Source organism: Rhinoderma darwinii, chromosome 6 (assembly GCF_050947455.1).
Source record: "Rhinoderma darwinii isolate aRhiDar2 chromosome 6, aRhiDar2.hap1, whole genome shotgun sequence".
Lineage (NCBI taxonomy): Eukaryota > Metazoa > Chordata > Amphibia > Anura > Rhinodermatidae > Rhinoderma > Rhinoderma darwinii.
Genome location: NC_134692.1, coordinates 37,535,680 through 37,556,296, shown reverse-complemented (window position 1 = coordinate 37,556,296; position 20,617 = coordinate 37,535,680). Strand labels below are relative to the sequence as shown.

Sequence of the window (20,617 nt, the reverse complement as noted above, 5' to 3'; positions counted from 1 at the left end):
AAACTAACTTCGTTAATTCTCTTTTTCATTTTCCTTTTATTTACTATAGTTCCTGCTAAAATTAATCTGCCTAAGCATCTGGAAGGAATGGGTGCTGTTCATGCATTGAGAGGTGAAGTTGTCAGTATCAAAGTCCCCTTCTCTGGTAAACCAGACCCTGTTATCACATGGCAGAAGGGACAGGATCTCATTGATAACAATGGACAATATCAAGTGATTGTTACACGTTCATTCACCTCACTTGTGTTCTCAAATGGTGTGGACAGAAAAGATGCTGGCTTTTATGTCGTTTGTGCAAAGAACAGATTTGGAATTGATCAGAAGACAGTAGAGCTGGATGTTGCAGATGTTCCTGACTCACCCAGAGGACTTAAAGTCAGTGATGTTTCAAGAGATTCCGTTAATCTAACTTGGAATGCCCCAGCAACTGATGGTGGAAGCAAAATCATCAACTATATCGTAGAGAAATGCGCCACTACAGCAGATAGATGGATTAGAGTTGGACAATCTCGTGAGACTAGATATACAGTGGTTAGCTTATTTGGCAAAACAAGATATCAGTTCAGAGTAATAGCTGAAAATAAGTTTGGACAGAGTAAACCATCCGAGCCAACAGATCCAGTTGTTACAAAAGAAGACAAAACAAGAATGTTGAATTATGATGATGAAGTCTCAGAAATAGAAATCACCAAAACAAAAGCAGCACATTCTTCCACAAAAGTGCTTCATGAAAGATACTCCATTGCTGAAGAGCTTGGACATGGACAATTTGGAATTACTCATCGTTGTATTGAAAATGTTTCAAAGAAAACTTACCTTGCCAAGTTTGTAAAAGTTAAAGGTGCTGACCAGGTGACAGTGAAGAAAGAAATTTCTATACTCAACATTGCTCGCCACAAGAACATCTTGTACCTTTATGAGTCATTTGATAGTCTAGAGGAACTTGTTATGATCTTTGAGTTTATATCTGGCGTCGACATATTTGAAAGAATCGGTGCATCAGGATTTGACCTAAGTGAAAGGGAAATTGTTTCATATGTCCGCCAGATTTGTGAAGCTCTTGACTTCCTTCATTCAAACAGTGTTGGAAACTTTGATATTAGACCAGAAAACATCATGTATACAACAAGAAGAAGCTCAAGTATCAAAATCACTGAGTTTGGTCAAGCAAGACAGTTAATACCAGGAGAAAGCTTTAGAATTCAGTTCACTGCTCCAGAGTACTATGCACCTGAAGTTCACCAACATGATTTGGTCAGCACTGCAACTGATATGTGGTCTCTTGGTACACTTGTCTATGTACTTCTTAGTGGTCTCAATCCATTTTCTGCTGAAACAAACCAACAGATTATTGAGAACATTGTCAATGCTGAATACAACTTTGAAGATGAATCCTTTAAAGATATTAGCTTGGAAGCAATGGACTTCATAGACCGACTCTTGGTGAAAGAAAGAAAGAGTCGCATGACTGCAGCCGAAGCTCTTGAGCACTCATGGTTGAAACAGAAGACCGAAAAGATAAGCACAAAAGTAATTAAGACATTAAGACACAGGCGGTATTACCAAAGTTTAATTAAGAAAGAATGGAATTTTGTAGTCTCTGTTGCTCGTATTTCTTGCGGTGGTGCAATAAGGTCCCAGAAAGGAGTTACAGTTGCTAAGGTGAAAGTTGCTTCAATTGAAATTGGACCACTGGCTGGACAAATAACACATTCTGCTGGAGAAGAAGGAGGCTATGCCAAATTCTCTTGCAAGATTGAAAACTATGATAGTTCTACACAAGTCACTTGGTACTTTGGCATCCGTCAATTAGAAAACAGTGAAAAATATGAAATCACATACCATGAAGGTGTAGCCACTATGTACATTAAAGACATAAGAAAATCAGATGATGGCACCTACAGATGCAAAGCAGTTAATGACTATGGTGAGGACAGCTCTTATGGGGAGCTCTTTGTCAGCGGTGTAAGAGAACAATATGAATACTACAGATGCAGAACAGTGAAGAAAGTAAAACGTAGAATTGATGCCATGAGACTATTGGAGAGACCACCTGAGTTCACCTTACCTCTGTTTAATCGCACGGCTTATATTGGTGAAGATATCCGATTTGGGGTAACAATTACAGTCCACCCTGACCCACAAGTTACATGGCTTAAGTCAGGTCAGAAAATCAAACCTGGTGAGGATGAAAAGAAATATACCTTTGAATCTGACAAAGGATTGTACCAGCTGAACATTCATAAACTGACCACAGATGATGATGCTGAATATACAGTTGTGGCAAAGAACCGATATGGTGAAGACAGCTGCAAAGCTAAGCTCACGGTTATTCCTCATCCTGCAGCAGCAGACAATACTTTAAGACCAATGTTTAAACGGTTGCTTGCAAATGCTGACTGCCAGGAGGGTCATTCTGTCCGCTTTGAAATCAGAGTTTCTGGTACTCCAAAACCAACACTGGCATGGGAAAAAGATGGCCAGGCTTTGGCACTTGGTCCCAACATTGACATCATTCATGAAGGTCTTGATTATTATGCACTTTTCATTAGAGACACCCTTCCTGAAGATACAGGCTACTACAGAGTCACTGCTACAAATAGTGCGGGATCTACAAGCTGTCAAGCATACCTGAAGGTGGAACGTATGAGATATGTCAAGCATGAGTACAAATCTGAAGACGAGCGTAAAGTACATGTTCAAAAACAGATTGACAAAACTTTAAGATTGGCAGAAATTCTTGCTGGTACTGATGCAGTTCCACTAACTCCAGTAGCCCAACAGGCTCTAAGAGAAGCAGCTATTTTGTACAAACCAGCTGTAAGCACAAAAACTGTGAAGGGAGAATATGACATTCAGAAAGAAGAGAAGAAAAAAGAAGTAAAAACTATTCGTATGCCATATGAAGTACCAGAGCGACGGGTTCATGCTGTGTCTGCGCTCGAGGAAGATCAATCTATTAAGAGGTATGTACCAATGTCTGAAATGAAATGGTACAAGAAATTGAGAGATCAATACGAAATGCCAGAGCCACTTGAGCGTATTGTCCAAAAACGTCCAAAACGTATTCGTCTTTCAAGATGGGAGCAATTCTATGTAATGCCACTGCCACGCATCACTGATCAATACAAACCTAAATGGCGCATTCCAAAATTGTCACAGGATGATCTAGAAACTGTCAGGCCAGCTCGTCGTCGTACACCATCACCAGATTATGAACTTTATTACAGACCAAGAAGGCGTTCTCTTGGTGATGTTTCAGATGATGAACTACTACTCTCAGTTGAAGACTATTTGGCTATGAAAAGAGTTGAAGAGGAAAGGCTACGTTTAGAAGAAGAGCTAGAACTTGGCTTTTCTGCTTCTCCGCCCAGTCGCAGTCCTCTAAGATTTGAACTATCAACCCTACGGTACACCTCACCCGAAGCTCATGTGAGCAGAGAGAAGAAAAGTGAAGCACAAACCAGGTATACAAGTTACCACATCCCAACTAAAGAGGAAGTAACAACAAGTTATGGAGATCTCAGAGAACGTTATGAGAGAGCTGTATATAAACCACCAAGACAAAAGCAAAGAATCATTGAAGAAAGAGAAGATGAAGAATTACTTCGCCCATACAGCACAACTCAGAGGCTTTCCCAGTACACAAAAGATCTTGAATATATAGAAAGAGAAGAAAAAAGTAGACTTCGGGCAAGAAAAGAAAGAGAAATAACTGAAATTACTGATGTTGAAGAAGCTGAAGAAGCAGTTAGCACAGTCAGAAGACAAGTGCGCCAATCATCTCCTGCAGTAACAAGATTGCTTGGCCGACGAAGATCACTATCACCTACTTATATTGAACTTATGCGCCCTGTGTCAGAACTAGTAAGGCCTCGTTCAAAACCAGCTAAACCAGAAAGACGATCTCCTACACCTGAAAGGACAAGGCCTCGGTCTCCCAGTCCTGTTTCTAGTGAAAGATCACTTTCACGTTTTGAAAGAACAGCAAGATTTGATATTTTTTCAAGATATGAATCAATGAAAGCAGCTCTAAAAACACAAAAGACTTCAGAAAGGAAATATGAGGTTTTGACTCAACAGCCTTTCACACTGGACAATACTCCCCGTATAACTTTGAGAATGCGATCCCATCGTGTGCCTTTTGGCCAAAACACTAGATTCATTCTTAATGTGCAGTCAAAGCCTACTGCTGACATTCAATGGTATCACAATGGTATTGAAATTCAGGAGAGCAGTAAGTACCATATTTCCAATGTGAGTGGAGTATTGACTCTGGAAATAATTGACTGCCAACCTGAAGATAGTGGAACATACCGTGCTCTTTGCACAAACTACAAAGGTGAGACTTCTGATTATGCCACACTAGATGTTTCTGGAGGAGATTTTACCACCTATACACCAAAGAGGAAGGATGATGTGGTGCCCAGGTCTGCTTTCCCAGAACTTCTTAAATCAGAGGACTATTCAATTTCATCATTTAAGAAAACCTCTGAAATCGAAGCAAGTTCTGAGAGAAGGGAAGTTAGATCACAAATAACTTCATCTAGAGAATCTAAAGAAACATATGAGGCTTATGCATCTGAAGAAAAGAAAGTCTCAGCTTCAGAAGCAAGAGCACTAGAAGAAAGAGTTGTGCAAAGAAAATTCAAAACTTCAGAACCTGCAAAAATTCTAACAAAACCTCAATCTGTGACAGTGTCTGAAGGTGAGCATGTCAGATTTTCATGTGACTTTGATGGTGAGCCAACGCCAACAGTAACATGGCTGCTTGCTGGACAGTCTATAATCTCCACTGCTCGCCATCATATAACTTCAACAAAATATAGGTCAACCTTTGAAATTACATCTGTTAAGTTGTCTGATGAAGGAAGTTATACAGTAGTGGTTGAAAATTCTGAAGGAAAGCAAGAAGCACACTTCACTTTGACAATTAAACGCTCAAAGTCAGCGGAAAAAGGTGTCACCTCCCCGCCCAGAGTGAAATCTCCAGAACTTCACAAAAAGTCTCATGAATCAGTAAAATCACCACGACGTGTGAAGTCCCCAGAGCCAGCTACACCAAAAAAGTCAGCTGCCAAATCACCTGCTGACAAAGTACAACTACCTGCTGTTACAGCTCCAAAGATTGCCCAAAACTTGAAAGCTATGGCAAGCCATGACACAGCAAAACTGTCATGCGTAGTTGAAAGCACATTGCTGAATGGTAGAGAAGTGTCGTGGTTTAAAGATGGCAAGAAGCTGAGGGAAGATGGTCATTTCGGCTTTCACTACACTTCTACTGGGACTTATGAGCTAAGCATCCACAATATTTCTGAATCTGACCAAGGCGAATATGTTTGTGAGATTGTTGGGGAAGGTGGTGTATCCAAAACCAACCTGCAGTTTGTGGGACAAACATTTAGAAACGTTTTCTCTCAAATTTCCAGTGTAATTGAGTCTAAGAAATCTGTTCAGAAAGCCACATCTTTATCAAAGGCTGTAGTACATGAAGAAGTTACTAAAACTGACATGGTCTCAGAAGAAATCAAAACCGTTCATACTGAGACTAAAGCTTCAATCAGCAGTGTCAGTTTTGGTGAAGGTCAGAAAGTCACCCTGAAGGCCAACATACCAGGAGCATCAAATGTAAAATGGGTGCTCAATGGATATGAGCTAAAAAACTCTGAAGACTATAGATATGGAGTGTCTGGTAATGACCAAACTATAACCATCAAAAAAGTCAGCAGTAAAGAACAAGGGATCCTTACCTGTGAGGCAAGAACAGATCATGGAATTGTCAAATGCCAATTTGATCTGACATTGGCCAAAGATTTATCAAATGCTCCATTATTTGTCTACCAACCCAAGTCTCAAAATGCAAATGAAGGTCAGAGTGTTATCTTCACATGTGAAATCACTGGTGATCCATCTCCAGAAGTTGAATGGTTTAAAGACAATTTACCGGTAAGTAACTTGATTTTGCTATCCTAAAATGTAGGTAAGAAAATAAGGAAGAAATAGTCCCTTGTCCTTATTAAAGTAAAATTAACATACATTGATACGTTGTTTCTAGAGATATAAATACATTTGTATTTCATAGAAATTATTCTATCTAAATATTATACAAACTAATGTATAATGCAAAATAACATATAGCATTATTTTATTAAAAGAGACATAACAAAAAGTTGAAACTATGGCTATACAGGAGACCTTAATTGATGAAGTCCTGGCTACATCATTGTCTTGGTTTTGGGTGTCCCAAATGTAACTGTTAGGATTCAGTCACACGCGGCAGATTTTGTTGCAAAAGTTTCTGCAACTGAAATTCAGTTCCATTCATCTAAAAGGGGTTGATTCTGCAGCAGGGGTAAGGATTTCTTCAAGTTCCTTTTAAATGAATGGAACTAATTTTCAGTTGCAGAAATTTCTGAAACAAAATCTGCCGCGTGTGACTGCACCCCCATAGTATGCAGTTAGCTGGACGAATGCTGACCCTGTCAGTTGTGTGTTCCTTTAGTACATGATGTTTGCAAGATGATTATAAAATAAATATATTTTAAGCTTGTTGTCCATTCTGTCAACATGTTTTTCTAAATTTTGTGTCATTTTTAAGATTTCAGTCTCATCTCACATCAGAGTGTCTCGATCCAAGCATGTATACACTCTTGAAATTCAGCAAGCAACTGAAAAAGATAGTGGAAAATATACCATCAAAGCCAAAAATTACCATGGACAATGTTCTGCGACTGCATCATTAAATGTTCTCCGTAAGTATTCCATGATATATATTTGACATTTCTTCTCAAAATCTGTTATCTGATAAAAAGACATGTCAGTAGTTGACCTTATGCTAATTGTACAAAACTTTTAGTTCAGTGAAGTACATCCTGAGAATGCAGTGTATGACCTCCTTAAGTAACTACCTTATTGATACCTTGTGTTTAAGTGATGTCATAGATTCTTAAGAATTTGATAGACTGTATTCTGATGATTTCTATTGTTGATACGGAAATAGCTGCTTCCATTGTATCCACGGAGCCGGGAAAATTTAAATGTTCAATGTATAGCCTTGTATTAACAAGCTGCTTTTTTATTCTCCTTGAAGGTCTTATTGAAGAACCTTCAAAACAGGTTGTATTAAAAACTGCTGGTGAAGCTAGCCTACAAGAAAGCTTTGCTTTGCAAGCAATGCACATGTCTGCCTCTAGACAAGAGGCCTCTTTCAGCAGTTTGAGCAGCAGTAGTGTTTCGGAAACCAAATTTGCAAGTATGTCTTCAGTGAAAGAAGCCTCCTTTATGGAAATGCATTCTAGCAGCACAATGGAATCCTCAAGCTTGAGACATATGGAAGGTTCATCCAGCAGAATGCTCTCTGCGGGATCTAGAGGTGAGCAAATCACATCAGTTCTGTAAACATGTTTGTGATATTCTTTTGAGTTCATGTTTTTTCAGACATTATTAATTATTATTGTTTTCTCTTGAGATCAAAGAATCAATTTTCTCAGCAAGCAGGATAAAAAAACAGAACAGTGGTGGCTGGCTACTGCCTTTTGGGAGCCACAGTCCTTCAAGAGCCTCAGTCATGGAAGCATGGAAGTATATGCCTCAGCATATGTATGCTACAACTACAAAACAATCCTGTGTTTTCAGCCTGAGCGCCCAGATCTAGGGGCACAAATAACACCTCTGAATTGTTTGAAATTGAAATGGCCATAGCAGATCGTTCCCACACGTAGACCCATAATGCCTACACAATGGTACCACCTTTCAGCGACTCATCTGACCGGTGATGAGTGTAGGCCAAATAGCAGTGCCAGCATAGTAATAGTCAAGACAGAATTGCTTATATCATTATGCCTACCACACAGAATTACCCATAATATTATGCCAGTCACTTAACAGTATCCATAAAATATTTCCAGTTGACCATAAAACAGCTCAAGACAAAGAAGTTCATAGACAAATGGGCTACTTAGAGAAGTGGTCCTGCACCAACCATTTGTTTTACCCCTCCAACTGGAGCATACATGCAAGAAGCCAATTAGCGGCCACTTCTGGAGAAGACAAGTTGCACAGAAACTATCACAGATGTCTTGCGTTCCAGGACTATCTAGGTAGCCAGAAGGAGAATGAAAGAGCCCCTGAGCACATCGTGGCCACCCTTTGAACGTCAAATTCAATCGAGTAGGATTTTATAGAATGTAGTTTGTCTCTGGCCATAGGCAGAATAGGTTGAGAATTTACCATTTAATTGTTAAATATAGAACCTAGAAAAAGGGAAGTGAAATGGATTCTTGTATTTTAGTAGATTTGCATTCTCTAAAGAAATTGAAGCTACAATATAGAAGACTTTTAAAAATAGTGCTAATAGATAGGACGCAATTCAATACACTATAAGATGAGCGCCAACACCTTCCTACAGTGTAAATGTATTCTGTATGAAGATGACCGCCACCTATGGATGCTTCCAGTCATGCATTACTGGAATATTAGTTACATCATTAAATGTTTTGCTGACATTATATTTATATTTTTTTCCTTAAAGGGTGTTCACCCAAAATCGAAGCTCTGCCATCTGATGTTAGCATTGAAGCAGGAAAGGTTCTTACTGTAGCTTGTGCCTTCTCTGGTGAACCCACTCCAGATATCATCTGGTCTCACGGTGGGAAGCTGGTTCCTACTGAAGAACAAAAGGGGCGCGTTCATGTCGAAACCTGTGAAGACCTGACCACTCTCATCATTACAGAAATTCAGAAAACGGATGGTGGACGTTACACACTGAATCTTGCAAACTCTTTCGGATCGGATTCTGCTTCTGTGAATATCAATGTTCGAACACCTTAAATAATCGATCGTTTACATTCACTTGTACTCTTACAAGTGGTTCACTGGGACTGGAATAACTGATTTGTAAATAGAGAAATATTTTTGTATCTACCTGTATAAGACAAAGTCCATAGATTTACACTATATCTTACTCTTATATGACTTAAGAGGCTGAAAAAATGAATTGACATGATGTACATACTGTAAAAATACCGGGTTGACCGGTTATGGCGTTCTGTACCATATATTATGTGACGTTTAAAAAAAAAATTGCAACTGAACTAAACGGTGGGCAGGAGAAAGTTTCTTCGGAAGCGAATACCTTGCCTACCATTAAACTATGTGCCTCAACACCATGTTGATGTCTAAGTATACCTCAGCAGGTTGAGAAACTCCCTGTTGAAGACCTACACCCAAAAGAGGATGCTCTACACGAACTATGCAAACACTTTATATTTGAAATAATCGTAAACATTAGGCGTTGTTTGCAACTACCCTCCTGTAAGCAACACTGTAATGTTTACATTATTTGCGGACAATAACAGTTTACTGAGACTATTTCTTGTTTCTGAGCAAAGTGCAAACGGCCAGCACTTTGTTCAAAAAACATATCTCTGCCCTTTTTCTGACATGTCGACTCCCTCAACTTGCTCCACAAAGTCACATCACCTGGCCATACCCTCATCGAAGCAAGTTCAGAGACTCGTGTGCAGAATCAGTGGCAAAACTCCATTAGAGGTTCATCGGGTGCGTTGATTGTATGTGTGGTAGAATAGAAAGTATTACATGTTGTGAGAACAGGGCATATAAGCAAAGTACCACAGTTAGAGAAACTGTTGACAACATCTTCTAAAGCCCTTTACTTTGTTGTAACTCTTCCATGTAGTATTTAGTATGATTATATTATTATCTATTTATTGAACCTCTTGGAGATAATACATTGATTGCAATAAAGCATGTTATCTGCACCAATAAAACCGTGGTCTGTGTTCTTTTCATCCGGACTTACAATTGGATTATCTTTGAAAAAATTATTAATAACGCGCATGGATTAGTAGTTTGTCAAGATTTAGTCTGTGTACTCACATGGGCACATCTACAGTTAAACTCAGGTCAAAGTGTAGGATGCTGAGATGTAAGATGCTCATCTGCAGACTACTTAAAAGTGCTTTAAATGTACATGGAGAACTGACTTAGAACAAGTTAGTGAAATTTTTTGCTTTTCCAAAAAAGTGGATTTGCAGAGTCAAAAACATCTATTTTAACTCTAGTCTTGCAAAGCCGCTATGTTGGGTAACAAAATTTTTCCCTCCATGACAAAGTCCATTAACTCAAGAAGGCTACATACACTATGTCAGATCTCACCCCTGGACCATTTTTAATATAAATTGAGGTACAATATCCCCCAAAAAATGGCTGAAAAAAGTTATTTTGCTAGCAAAAAGCTTGAATATGAGAACATAACATGGGGCCAGCATCTCGAGATTCAGAAGACTAACTACTGGGTCCCAAGCAAACTTTTGAAAGGGCTTGTTTTTGAATGCTATACACCTGGTACACCTAGGACACCATGTGACGTGATGCAACAGTATTATAGTGATATTGTATGTTCTAGTTTGCAAGTTTGTTACTAGTATAGAACAAAAAACATTATTTGTTGAATTAGGAAACCGTAATAGTAATATTAGTAGAAATTAATTATATGATTACCTTAGTCAAATATGGGACCATTATAGAGGTTGTACCAGAAGGATAGGTGATAATTGTCTGTTTGATGGTGTCCCCACCGCTGGGACCCCCACTGGTCGTGGGAACTGGTGTCCGGAACCCTCTGTTTCTCCTCACTGCTCAATCGCAGTGGGGAGGACATTGAATAGAGCGGTGGTGGAGCATGCATGCTGCCACTCCATTCAATGTCTATGGAAATAACGGACACAGACGCGTATAGCGCTCAGTGGATAGGTGATAATTGTCGATTCTGGTACAACCACTTTAACTTAGCAGTCTAATAACGATGCAGAAGAATTTGATGTTATCAGTCAAGTAGGGTTGTGAGGTAGTTGAAACACAGTCTGCAGGTACTGGTACCATATTAAATTATAAGAATCTTGGTCAACTTGTAGTGGAGGTTGTCCATGGTTAATCCGGAGCTCCTACTCCACGATGCAGAAAAATTGGGACCTGATGCATAGGGGGAAGCCATGAAGTCCATCACAGGTGAATACACTAGAGAAATGAACAGGTGCATTGTCTTCTGGATAATGTTAACATGAGTCATTTTCCCTGAGCTCCTTTACAAATGGAAACTGCCTTTAAAACAAGTTGTATGAACCTTGACTAAGGATTCCTCTACTTGTCTTAAATGGGTTGTCCAAGATTAGAAAAATGGTCTAACCGCTGGGGCCTTGTTGGTTGGTATAGTGCTTGTCCATGTGCTGCGTCCAGTATTGTAACCCCATTCAAGCTCCGAGGCTGATCACTTTTTTTTGTAGCGGAGTAGGTAGCGAGGCCAACAATCATAGCAAAGTCATCCCAGACCTCTTTTTGAGCCTAAAAATACACAATAGGATATTTTGGTAAACCCTGTACACACTTACTTGCCTGGTTTTCCTTTTACATTAGCAACTGGAAGGGGCTCACTGCCTTCTGGATTTTCATTTATTATTGACACTATGTAGCCCATTTTAGTGAATCTCTATATAACTGAACAGACAGAATTTTCCACTTCCATGAATTGTTGAGAAATTCCTCTCCTTGCTTGCAGAGGAAATTATTTTATTAACAATGCAAGATTGAGGCTGTATTATCTAAAAATAGAACATGTATTTCATTAAAAAGAAACATGTCTCAAACATGTGATATCGTCTCACTGTCCATTACTAAGGTCTAATTATGAAAACCTGTTGGTGGTCAGTCTGGGGAGCATAATTATAGAGTCTGTCCGAGATTAGGGGAAAAAAAATCCCCATAAATAGCGCCACACCTGTCTATGGGCTGTGTTTGGTATTGTACTAGCTGCAATACCAGACACAGAAAAATGAGAATATTCATATGTACCACCTACATTTCTGCTCCAGTATACCAGAGAGAAGAAGACGAAGCCAGGACTGCATCCCCTGCCTGTTGGTATTTTTTTCTACTTTTTTTTTTTTTTTTTAGAAAGTATGCACACTTGTGTAACAAAAGATAAAAGGTGAACACTGCAAAACTAAACCAAAAAATGTAAAGATATGCACCTACTTTGGAAAAAAACTCCTTAAACCAAGATGCAGATGTAAGGTTCTGTTTACAGTTATGGCCTATGTTATTACCAGAGCCATAACAGGTATGACAGATCCATTGTGTAACAGATTTAAATATATATATATATATATATATATATATATATATATATATATATATAAAAAGAAGGTGCCAAATGGGCGAGCAAATTCTCATTAATACACACTTGCTCTCAATATCATCCGTCACGAGACCTGACAATTAATTAGGAAGGTGTGTGGTGGAACTACAGGGCCGAGAGGACCAAGAGCGCTAAGCGCGCATGCACATAAAGAACACATGTGTGAACATTGTGGTCAGCGTGTGGAAATCAAACAAATCAACGCAGCAGTGAGCAGTGTCAGCCAAACCTACATCTATTGAACGGTCATCATAAAAGTGAAATAATTGCCATATACAGAGCGTACAATCAGAAGTCTGAGAACACGCAAGATTGAGAAAACTAATAGAGACTAAGTTGCGTTCTTGGTCTCATATACCTGAAATATATATTGTAAATATATAACACTATCCACACCAGTCCTGATATTAAAGGGGTTGTCCACTACCGGACAACTGATGACCTATCCACTGGATAGGTCATCAGCACATTATCTGTGGGGTCCGACACCCGGACCCCACACCGATAAGCCGCTCCGGCTGCCTCCAGGCACAGGACGTCTATGCCAGAAGCATTTGGCTCCAGTCATGGAATAGAGGCCGAGCTTCAGTACTGCAGCTCTGCTCCTATTCTAGTGAATAGAAGCACAGCTGCAGTTCTGCAGCACGGCCACTATGCAATGTACGGAGCAAACTGATTCCGGCTCCGCATATTGCATACTGTGCCATAACATCCGGTGCCTGCAGCCGGATCAGCTGATAGGTGCAGGATCCAGGTGTCGGATCTGCACTGATACTATACTGATGACCTATCCGGTGGATAGGCCATAAGTTGTCCGATAGTGGACAACCCCTTCAAGAGCGCTGGAGTGAAGTACACCCAGTGGGTTGGGCGCATCTATGGCTGTCCGTACACCAGAAAGGAAAAACGATGACAGCTGCTGTAGCGTGCGAGCGGGTGACCCGAGGAGCGATGGGAAAGGCGTAGGCCCACAAATTGGCAGCCGGCTCGGCTCTCAGTGTGGATCACGATGGCCAGCAAGCCTTCCCTTTCTCTCAGGGCCTGCTCACAGCTAGTGATGAGGGGGTTTGCACTGGTTACGGAGAGTGGTAGTCTCTTTATATCCCGCGGGACGCTCCCTGTGTCTGCTCCTGTCGTGATGGTGTTTTGAGGTGTCCTTGGTGCAAAATAAGACAGGAGGCTGCAGTTTAACAGGCTTGCTCGTGGCACAATTTTACTTACGTTTTCCAAATAACATGGCGGTTACCTTCTTCCATATGACATGGAGGCACATTTCTTACAATAGTCTCAATCCTTATAATACGATGAAGCGCCAGATGCAGGAGGGGTGGACCTTCTCCCTCTGCTTTCCATGTGGCTTCCTACCCATGTCAACTCAGGGGGACGATAAGATGTCCATGAATGCAGCTTTCTGTTTCTGTGTAATGGCTCTCAGTAAGTGTAGTACACATGTATATGTGAAGGATGAGACTCACCAACTTGGTAAGGTGACATTGCTCACTGTCCACGAAATGGATTCCTGTTACTTTCAATAGAGGTCAGAAGATTTTCTTCTTTTAAGGCTGTTTTCTCATTTCCTGCAAGCTTTAGCCTGATGATGAAGGCAGCCTGTCTCTGGACAAGATGGATGGACTCAGGTACCACTCTCCTCCTCTCCAACTGACTCCAACTAACTGCCACTGGACCCCCCCCCCTCTATCTCCTAAGCTCCTCCCTCCCACCTTCTGGAAACTTCTTAGTCTAAGCCACTCCTGCATAGGCTGTAACACAGTGCATTGTAACTTCACATTTGTTATTTTAAAGTGACAGTACCCAATAGTGCAAAAATGTCATAAAATACATTTACAACACATTATCTCACTAGTAATGTCTTGGAGGACATTACACTGCGAGGCGGGGATTTCCACGCGTTGGTTTCAACAAATTTGTCAGGCACCGGGTGCCCCTTTTTATAAGCCACACCCACTTTTAAAGAAAACCCAGCATAGGTGCATGAGTGGGCTGAAAATTGTGATTTTTTTTTATTTTTAGCATTTCCGACTTTTCTACGCCAGAAATATGACATAGATGAATTCACAGATTCCCTTCAATATCTGTTACACGATCTCCTGGAACACACATATTTCTGGAGAATTTAAGGCGAGAAACTATATACATATCTATGCGGGCAGTGGTATAGGATGAGATTTATGCATGCAATTGTCTGGTCTTTTACAAAACACAATCCGTATACACCCTTCTATGCAAACACAGTGTAAACCGACAAGGAAATGTCCACCAATGAGATGAAAGAGTGAAGTTCAGTCTCTTTAACCCCTTCCCGACATTTGACGTATCCATACGCCAAAGTCGGGTAGGGGATGTATGGAGCGGGCCCACGGGCTTAATAGTTGCCTGTCAGAATCACGATATACTGCAATACATTAGTATCTAACGATCGCTGGTTGAAGTTCCCTAGGGGGACTAATAAAAAAAAGTAAAAATTTGTTAAATAAAGTTTGTTTTTATTGTGTAAAAAAAAATATATATATATTAAAAGTTCAAAAAGCAAACCTTTTCCCATCTTCCCCCTAGGGCATAGTAAAAAAATCAATAAATTAACATAATTGGTAACGACACGTCCGTAAAAGTCTGAACTATTACAATATATCATTATTTAGCCCGCACGGTGAACGCTGTAAAAAAAAAAAATGTAAACGCCAGAATCTCTATTTTTTGGTCACCTAATCTCCCACAAAAAATGAAATAAAACGTGATCAAACCGTCGCATTTACACCAAAATTGTATTATTAAAAACTACAGCTTATCCCACAAAAAATAAGCCCTCACACCACTTAATCGACGGAAAAATAAAAAAGTTATGGGTCTCGGAATTTGGCAACACAAAATAAATTTTCTTTTTTACACTTAGATTTTTACTTGTAAAAGTAGTAAAATATAGAAAACCTATACATATTTGGTATCGCCGTAATCGTATTGACCCACAGAATAAAGTTAACACGTTGTTTTAATTGCACAGTGAATTTTGTAAAAACTGCGTGCAAAAAAACATGGAGGAATCGTTTTTTTTCATTTTTTTACCCCACAAATATTTTTTTTTCCCATTTCCTAGTACATTATATGGTAAAATAAATGGTGCTACGAAAAACTACAACTCGTCCCGCAAAAATCAAGCCCTCATAGGACTGTATATCAATGGAAAAATAAAGATGTTATGGCTTTTAGAAAATGAAAAGCTGAAAAAGGGCTGCAGCGGGAAGGGGTTAAGGACGTAGATGTGTGAACGATCATATACTAATAGAATATATGGAGATATATCTGACAAAAAAGTACTCACCAACAAAGATAAAGAAGTGCTGATACGTTCCTATTGAAACAGAGGGAGCGCTCACAACGGCCACACAGCTGATCCTAGCCAATAATGCTTAGTGATGTCAGCGTGATGGGCTGACTGCTCATTGGACGATAGTGGGGGCAGGAGAAATAGAGGGGGAGTCGCCTTTATAAGAACCACAGCTTTACCACCCAAAGCTCTTTGTCTGTGATCAATGTCACATGGCTGTTATGCCTCTGGCACTTTGATGGACGCTATGCCTAACTGACCCCTGAAGATCAGGGCAGATGAAACGGGTCAACAAAATAATCAAGTAGAGAGATAGTTCATTTGGAGTGAGACAGTAACCAAGCCAAGACCAATTCCACAGTGCACCAGGATCAGAATCAGCATTGTTGTTAAGGGTATATTGATAGTTTTGTAAAGCAGATGAATTAAAAGTTTGTTTTAATGTACTTCATTATTCAGAAAGTTCACCAGATATTCAGTGATACACTATCCACTTATTAAAGTGTTGGGGACATTATCCACTTATTACATAGTGTTGGCGGCGGTTTAACCATATATTGTCCAAAAATTGTGGGGGTCCCGCGGACGTTTTAATACATTTATATTTTTTATTGCTTTTTTATGTGGTAGCTACCATTCCTCCTGTAATTTTATTCTATAATATATGTTGATGACATTGATTACAAAAGTCACAACTATGTGGAACAGCATATGATATATCAGTGCAGCTACGTTTAGTATTGCAAGTGAGCTTGAAAGTAGGACATTGTCAAATTTTTATATTTTGTGTGTGTGTGTGTGTGTGTGTGTGTGTGTGTATATATATATATATATATATATATATACATACATACATATACACACACACACACACACACGTGAGATAGAGAATTAATGATATAAACATATATAGTGTCATCTATTTTTTAGAAAGTTTATCACTTATACCTTTCACATAACATACCTGTATATTTTACAAAGTATTGTATGAAAGCCTGGAGAGCGGGTTTTAGTTTGATTGAGGTGTAACAGGTTAATGGACCCATTGGGGGGAATTAGTCTGAATTTGTGCCTTTTTAATTTTGGCGCCTTTTTAAAATCACTGTAAATTATAGCTGACATCCATGCCAGCTCTTAGCTGAACTAATTTCACTTTCTGGCGCACGGACAGGCAGGTGTGCACCTCTTATTAAATTAGACACATTTTACTCCAGCGTATTTTATCTTAAGACTTGCGAATAAAACGCCAGTCTTAGTAAATTCCCTAATTGATTTCTAACTGGTTTCCAAGGTTTACATTTTTTTTACACGAAAGAAAGGGCCAGCAAACTGCTATTCTGGCCATCAAAAAGCTAATGGAATTGACCCCAGCATCAGTGTGAACAGAGCTGAGCCAAAAGTGCGCAAGTCAGTAGAGAAGAACATTTTGCCATAAAGGTCTCAAGTGTTGACGTCAGTATCTTCATACATAGTTATGCGATCTATTACCTTGAAACAAAGGAACGGTTTCATTAAAGACAACCTCTTGAATACGAGAGCCACCATGGCGATCAGCTTATCCCTGTGCACGTGACTCCCGAGGCCCTTGGCAAACAGCTTATTGTACTGGGGGAAGTTGCTGTTGGCCGATGATTTCCACTGCAGCGGCCGTTTTAGGGGAAATGTAGAATTTACATGGTGGCCATTCAGGTTATACATGTTTGGCCGAAGTCTGCTGTTCTGACCCCTGCTTATTACCATCTCTACGCTCTGTCTTATAGAGGGGTATTGGGGGGGTTTTGAGTAGTGGCCCACCTTTAGGACATCGATATGCCCTGTAGGGCTTTAATACGCTGAAAGATTTATGAAACAGTAATAAACCTCTCACTGTCCACGCCGATATGACCAAATAATGATCCTATAGTTACTGTAGTGTAATATTACAAACTTATACCTACATTACTGAAGTTTCATGGGTAAGTGGATTACTGTAACACAAAACAAAATGTATATTTTCGCATAATTTGTATTTATTATGCAAACTGCATCATAAAGTTAAAAAAAAACAACTAAAATGACACTTTCCAATGGCTCAGATTTACTAGACTTATAAAACATTACAAATCTTAAAACAATCAGGTGAATTTTAACTTATTTCTCCAAATACAATAGATTTACTTTTTGGCATCTTCATTGGCAATAAAACCCACAAAAGAAACAAGAATAATAGAATCGCTTCATTAGCCTTTGGACATTCTAAGTGACTGCCATAAGTCCAAATATACAAGCCACGTACATCCTTTATGAGCTACCAATAACATAGCATTGATGAGAACAAGGACTGTTTATGTATTGATTAATACATGTAAATACTTTTCATGATTCAACTGTCAAGAGACAATTTAGCACATTTGAGGTAAATTTCAGTAGAAAATTAACCCAAATCCTTAAATTTTCCAGGCAATTTACAGATTTCTAAAATGTCATACAAGCCCTTTAACTGCTGTCAACACTTTTACGGTTTTGAGTGGCTTAACAGTACATAGTGTTATTATTTTATAGCAAACCGGCAGCATAAATGACTTGCATGTGTTTCTTTAGTATGGAGCACTGTTCCTCTGCCCCCTCCATTCTTGTAAAAACCTCAGATGCCTGATGTTGCCACTTGGAGACTGATCTTTATGCAGCTTCATTCAGGTCAATTGGAGTCATAAAAGGCTGGGGCTAAACAGCACTATTTGGTCGCTTGAGTTGTAGTAAATCACCAGATTACCAAGTTTTCCCTACGGGGAAGAATTCCGACTTGAAGGCCATCTAGAACTTGGCTTCCTAGAGGTGGCAACCAGCAGCTGAGACTTAAGCTGGTCATACACATTAGATGTCAGTCAACCACCTGACGTGTATGGCGGCATCCCGACTCTCCCCAAAAGGAAAACGTCAGCATGTTGAATTTCAACATGCCCGATCCTTTTGTTCATTTGGAGATAAGCTGCTGCCAGTGGAGTCTGGCAGCAGCTTTCTTCCTGAGAACATATGCATGCACGACCAAGCGTGCATGTGTATGGAGAAGTTGTTAGGAACAGCTGTCGGCCAAACGATCGTGTAGGGCCTGCCTTACAAAGATGTGGTTGGGGAGTGGGAAACAGTATTAAATGCCATAACTTTATCAACTATATAGCAATATGCTACATATTTTTTAGAAAATTCTGTAATGCTAGGTCAACTTTAACTTATTAAAGAGGCCGTCCAGGGTGTGCTTTTTTCCCCAGAAACAGCCCCATGCTCATCCAATTGGACAAGAGTGGCGCTGTTTCTAGAATAAAGCAGCCTTTTTCTAATCCCAGAAGAGCCACTACATTTCTATTGTTTCCAATACGGTGTCCAAACAGTATAAGGGCAAATAAAGTACCTACAACTTTGGAAATAGATTACTTGGTAAAGTACACCTAAGAAAGCAAAGGCAATAAATCATATATAAGAGAAAATCCCAGCAAAATATTCCTAGATGTTGAAAGTGGGTTATTACATAGGTGACACATGACATGCCCTCTATTGCAGACCTCTCAGATTTTTTTTCCATACACCATTATAATACTGTACACTTATAATGTATGTCTATAAAGAATTAATTTTACGCTATGGAGCAAGTAAATATACAGCACAACTACTGCTATCCACATGCTACTCACTTTCTCATTGGCTGACCCGGTCTTTGAAATTCTGCTTTGTCAACACATTCAGACTGTAATGGGTCCAAAGCACTGACCATTGAGCTGCAATACTGTATAGTGCAGAACTTCAAATAGCACCTAGCGACCATTTTCCCAAATATTAAAATTTTATTTACTATAGCAATTATGCCTAATTCCAAGGGCGCTCCATTCACTTAAGAACAATCTATCCAGCAGACTGATGCTTCCTGGAGCAGAGACATGCAGTATACCAGGCTGCCCGGCCATACCCATAAAGACCACTTACCCAAGCCCCCAGCCTTGGACCTGTTAGAGGTATACTTTGCCTGTGTTGTACACAATAACGCAGGTGGGGCGTGGGGGGTTTACAAGTAAAATATTTCGATGGCCGCCCATATTTATCTATTCACGTCCTATAAGATGAATCATCTATTGATGTTGTAGAAACTACATGATTATAAACACTGAGAATAAAGTAATTTCCCTCAATAGTACATGTGCTATGCTGGACTGCGATTCCCGGAAAGGGCAGTTCGTGGCTTGTATTGAGGTGTATGGCCTGGTTAGATTTCTTTCTACACACAGATATTTGCACATTATGGCAGTCACATGTAAAAAAAAAAAAACTGTTTTGTATAAATCTCTTTCTTGAAGTACAAACAGATATTTATACGATGTCATTGCTTACAAAAAAATGCATTTAAGTTGAAGCAGTTCAATAACAACTTTTTAGCAGACAACATCAACTTATTCAATAGTTCACAAAACTTGGTAACAGTGCGCCTGGTGATGAGCACGAAAAAGTATCTTCTATGGAAATAAAATGTATAAAAAGTGTAAACAGATTTCACGTCTTGGGAAAAAGCGGTGCACTGGCTCTCTTCTGTACTCAATGGTCACTTAGATAAAAACATGAATCATTTAAAGTTTATCTGTCAGCTCCAAGTTGTATGGAAAGCTATTATTAAAGCATAAAACTAACTCATCGTAAAAATAAAAGTTCTCTTTTGAGTGTAAGTTACCCCCAAATCTGTCACATTCACAGGGGTCTTGAAAGCTGAGATCTATGATGCCGTTTGCAGGGTCCTTGCAATGAAGAGCGGAGTTAGGGCCTGTTCACATCACCGATGGCTTTCCGTTCCGAGTTCCGTCGGGTGAACCCCAAAACGGAAAGTGAAACAACAGCTTCCGTTTCAGTCCCCATTGATATCAATGATGACGGAAACATTGCTAATGGTTTCCGTTCGTCATCATTCCGGCAGGTTTCCGGTTTTTCGACGGAGTCAATAGCGCAGTCGACTCCGCTATTGATTCAGTTGATAAAACGGAAACCTGCCGGAATGGTGACGAACGGAAACCATTAGCAATGTTTCCTTCACCATTGATATC

At 39.6% G+C, this 20,617-nt stretch overlaps 1 protein-coding gene across 1 annotated transcript in view; it reads left to right on the top strand.

The window, feature by feature from the left end:
• Positions 1-9,774, top strand: part of TTN (titin) — a 241,485-nt gene extending 231,711 nt beyond the window's left edge. The window contains exons 317-320 of the mRNA XM_075831506.1: positions 50-5,946; positions 6,599-6,752; positions 7,091-7,372; positions 8,531-9,774. Of these exons, the coding sequence (XP_075687621.1) occupies positions 50-5,946; positions 6,599-6,752; positions 7,091-7,372; positions 8,531-8,829 (6,632 nt within the window). The 3' untranslated portion in view covers positions 8,830-9,774. The remainder of the gene's footprint in view (positions 1-49; positions 5,947-6,598; positions 6,753-7,090; positions 7,373-8,530) is intronic.
• The last annotated feature ends 10,843 nt before the right edge of the window (positions 9,775-20,617 follow it).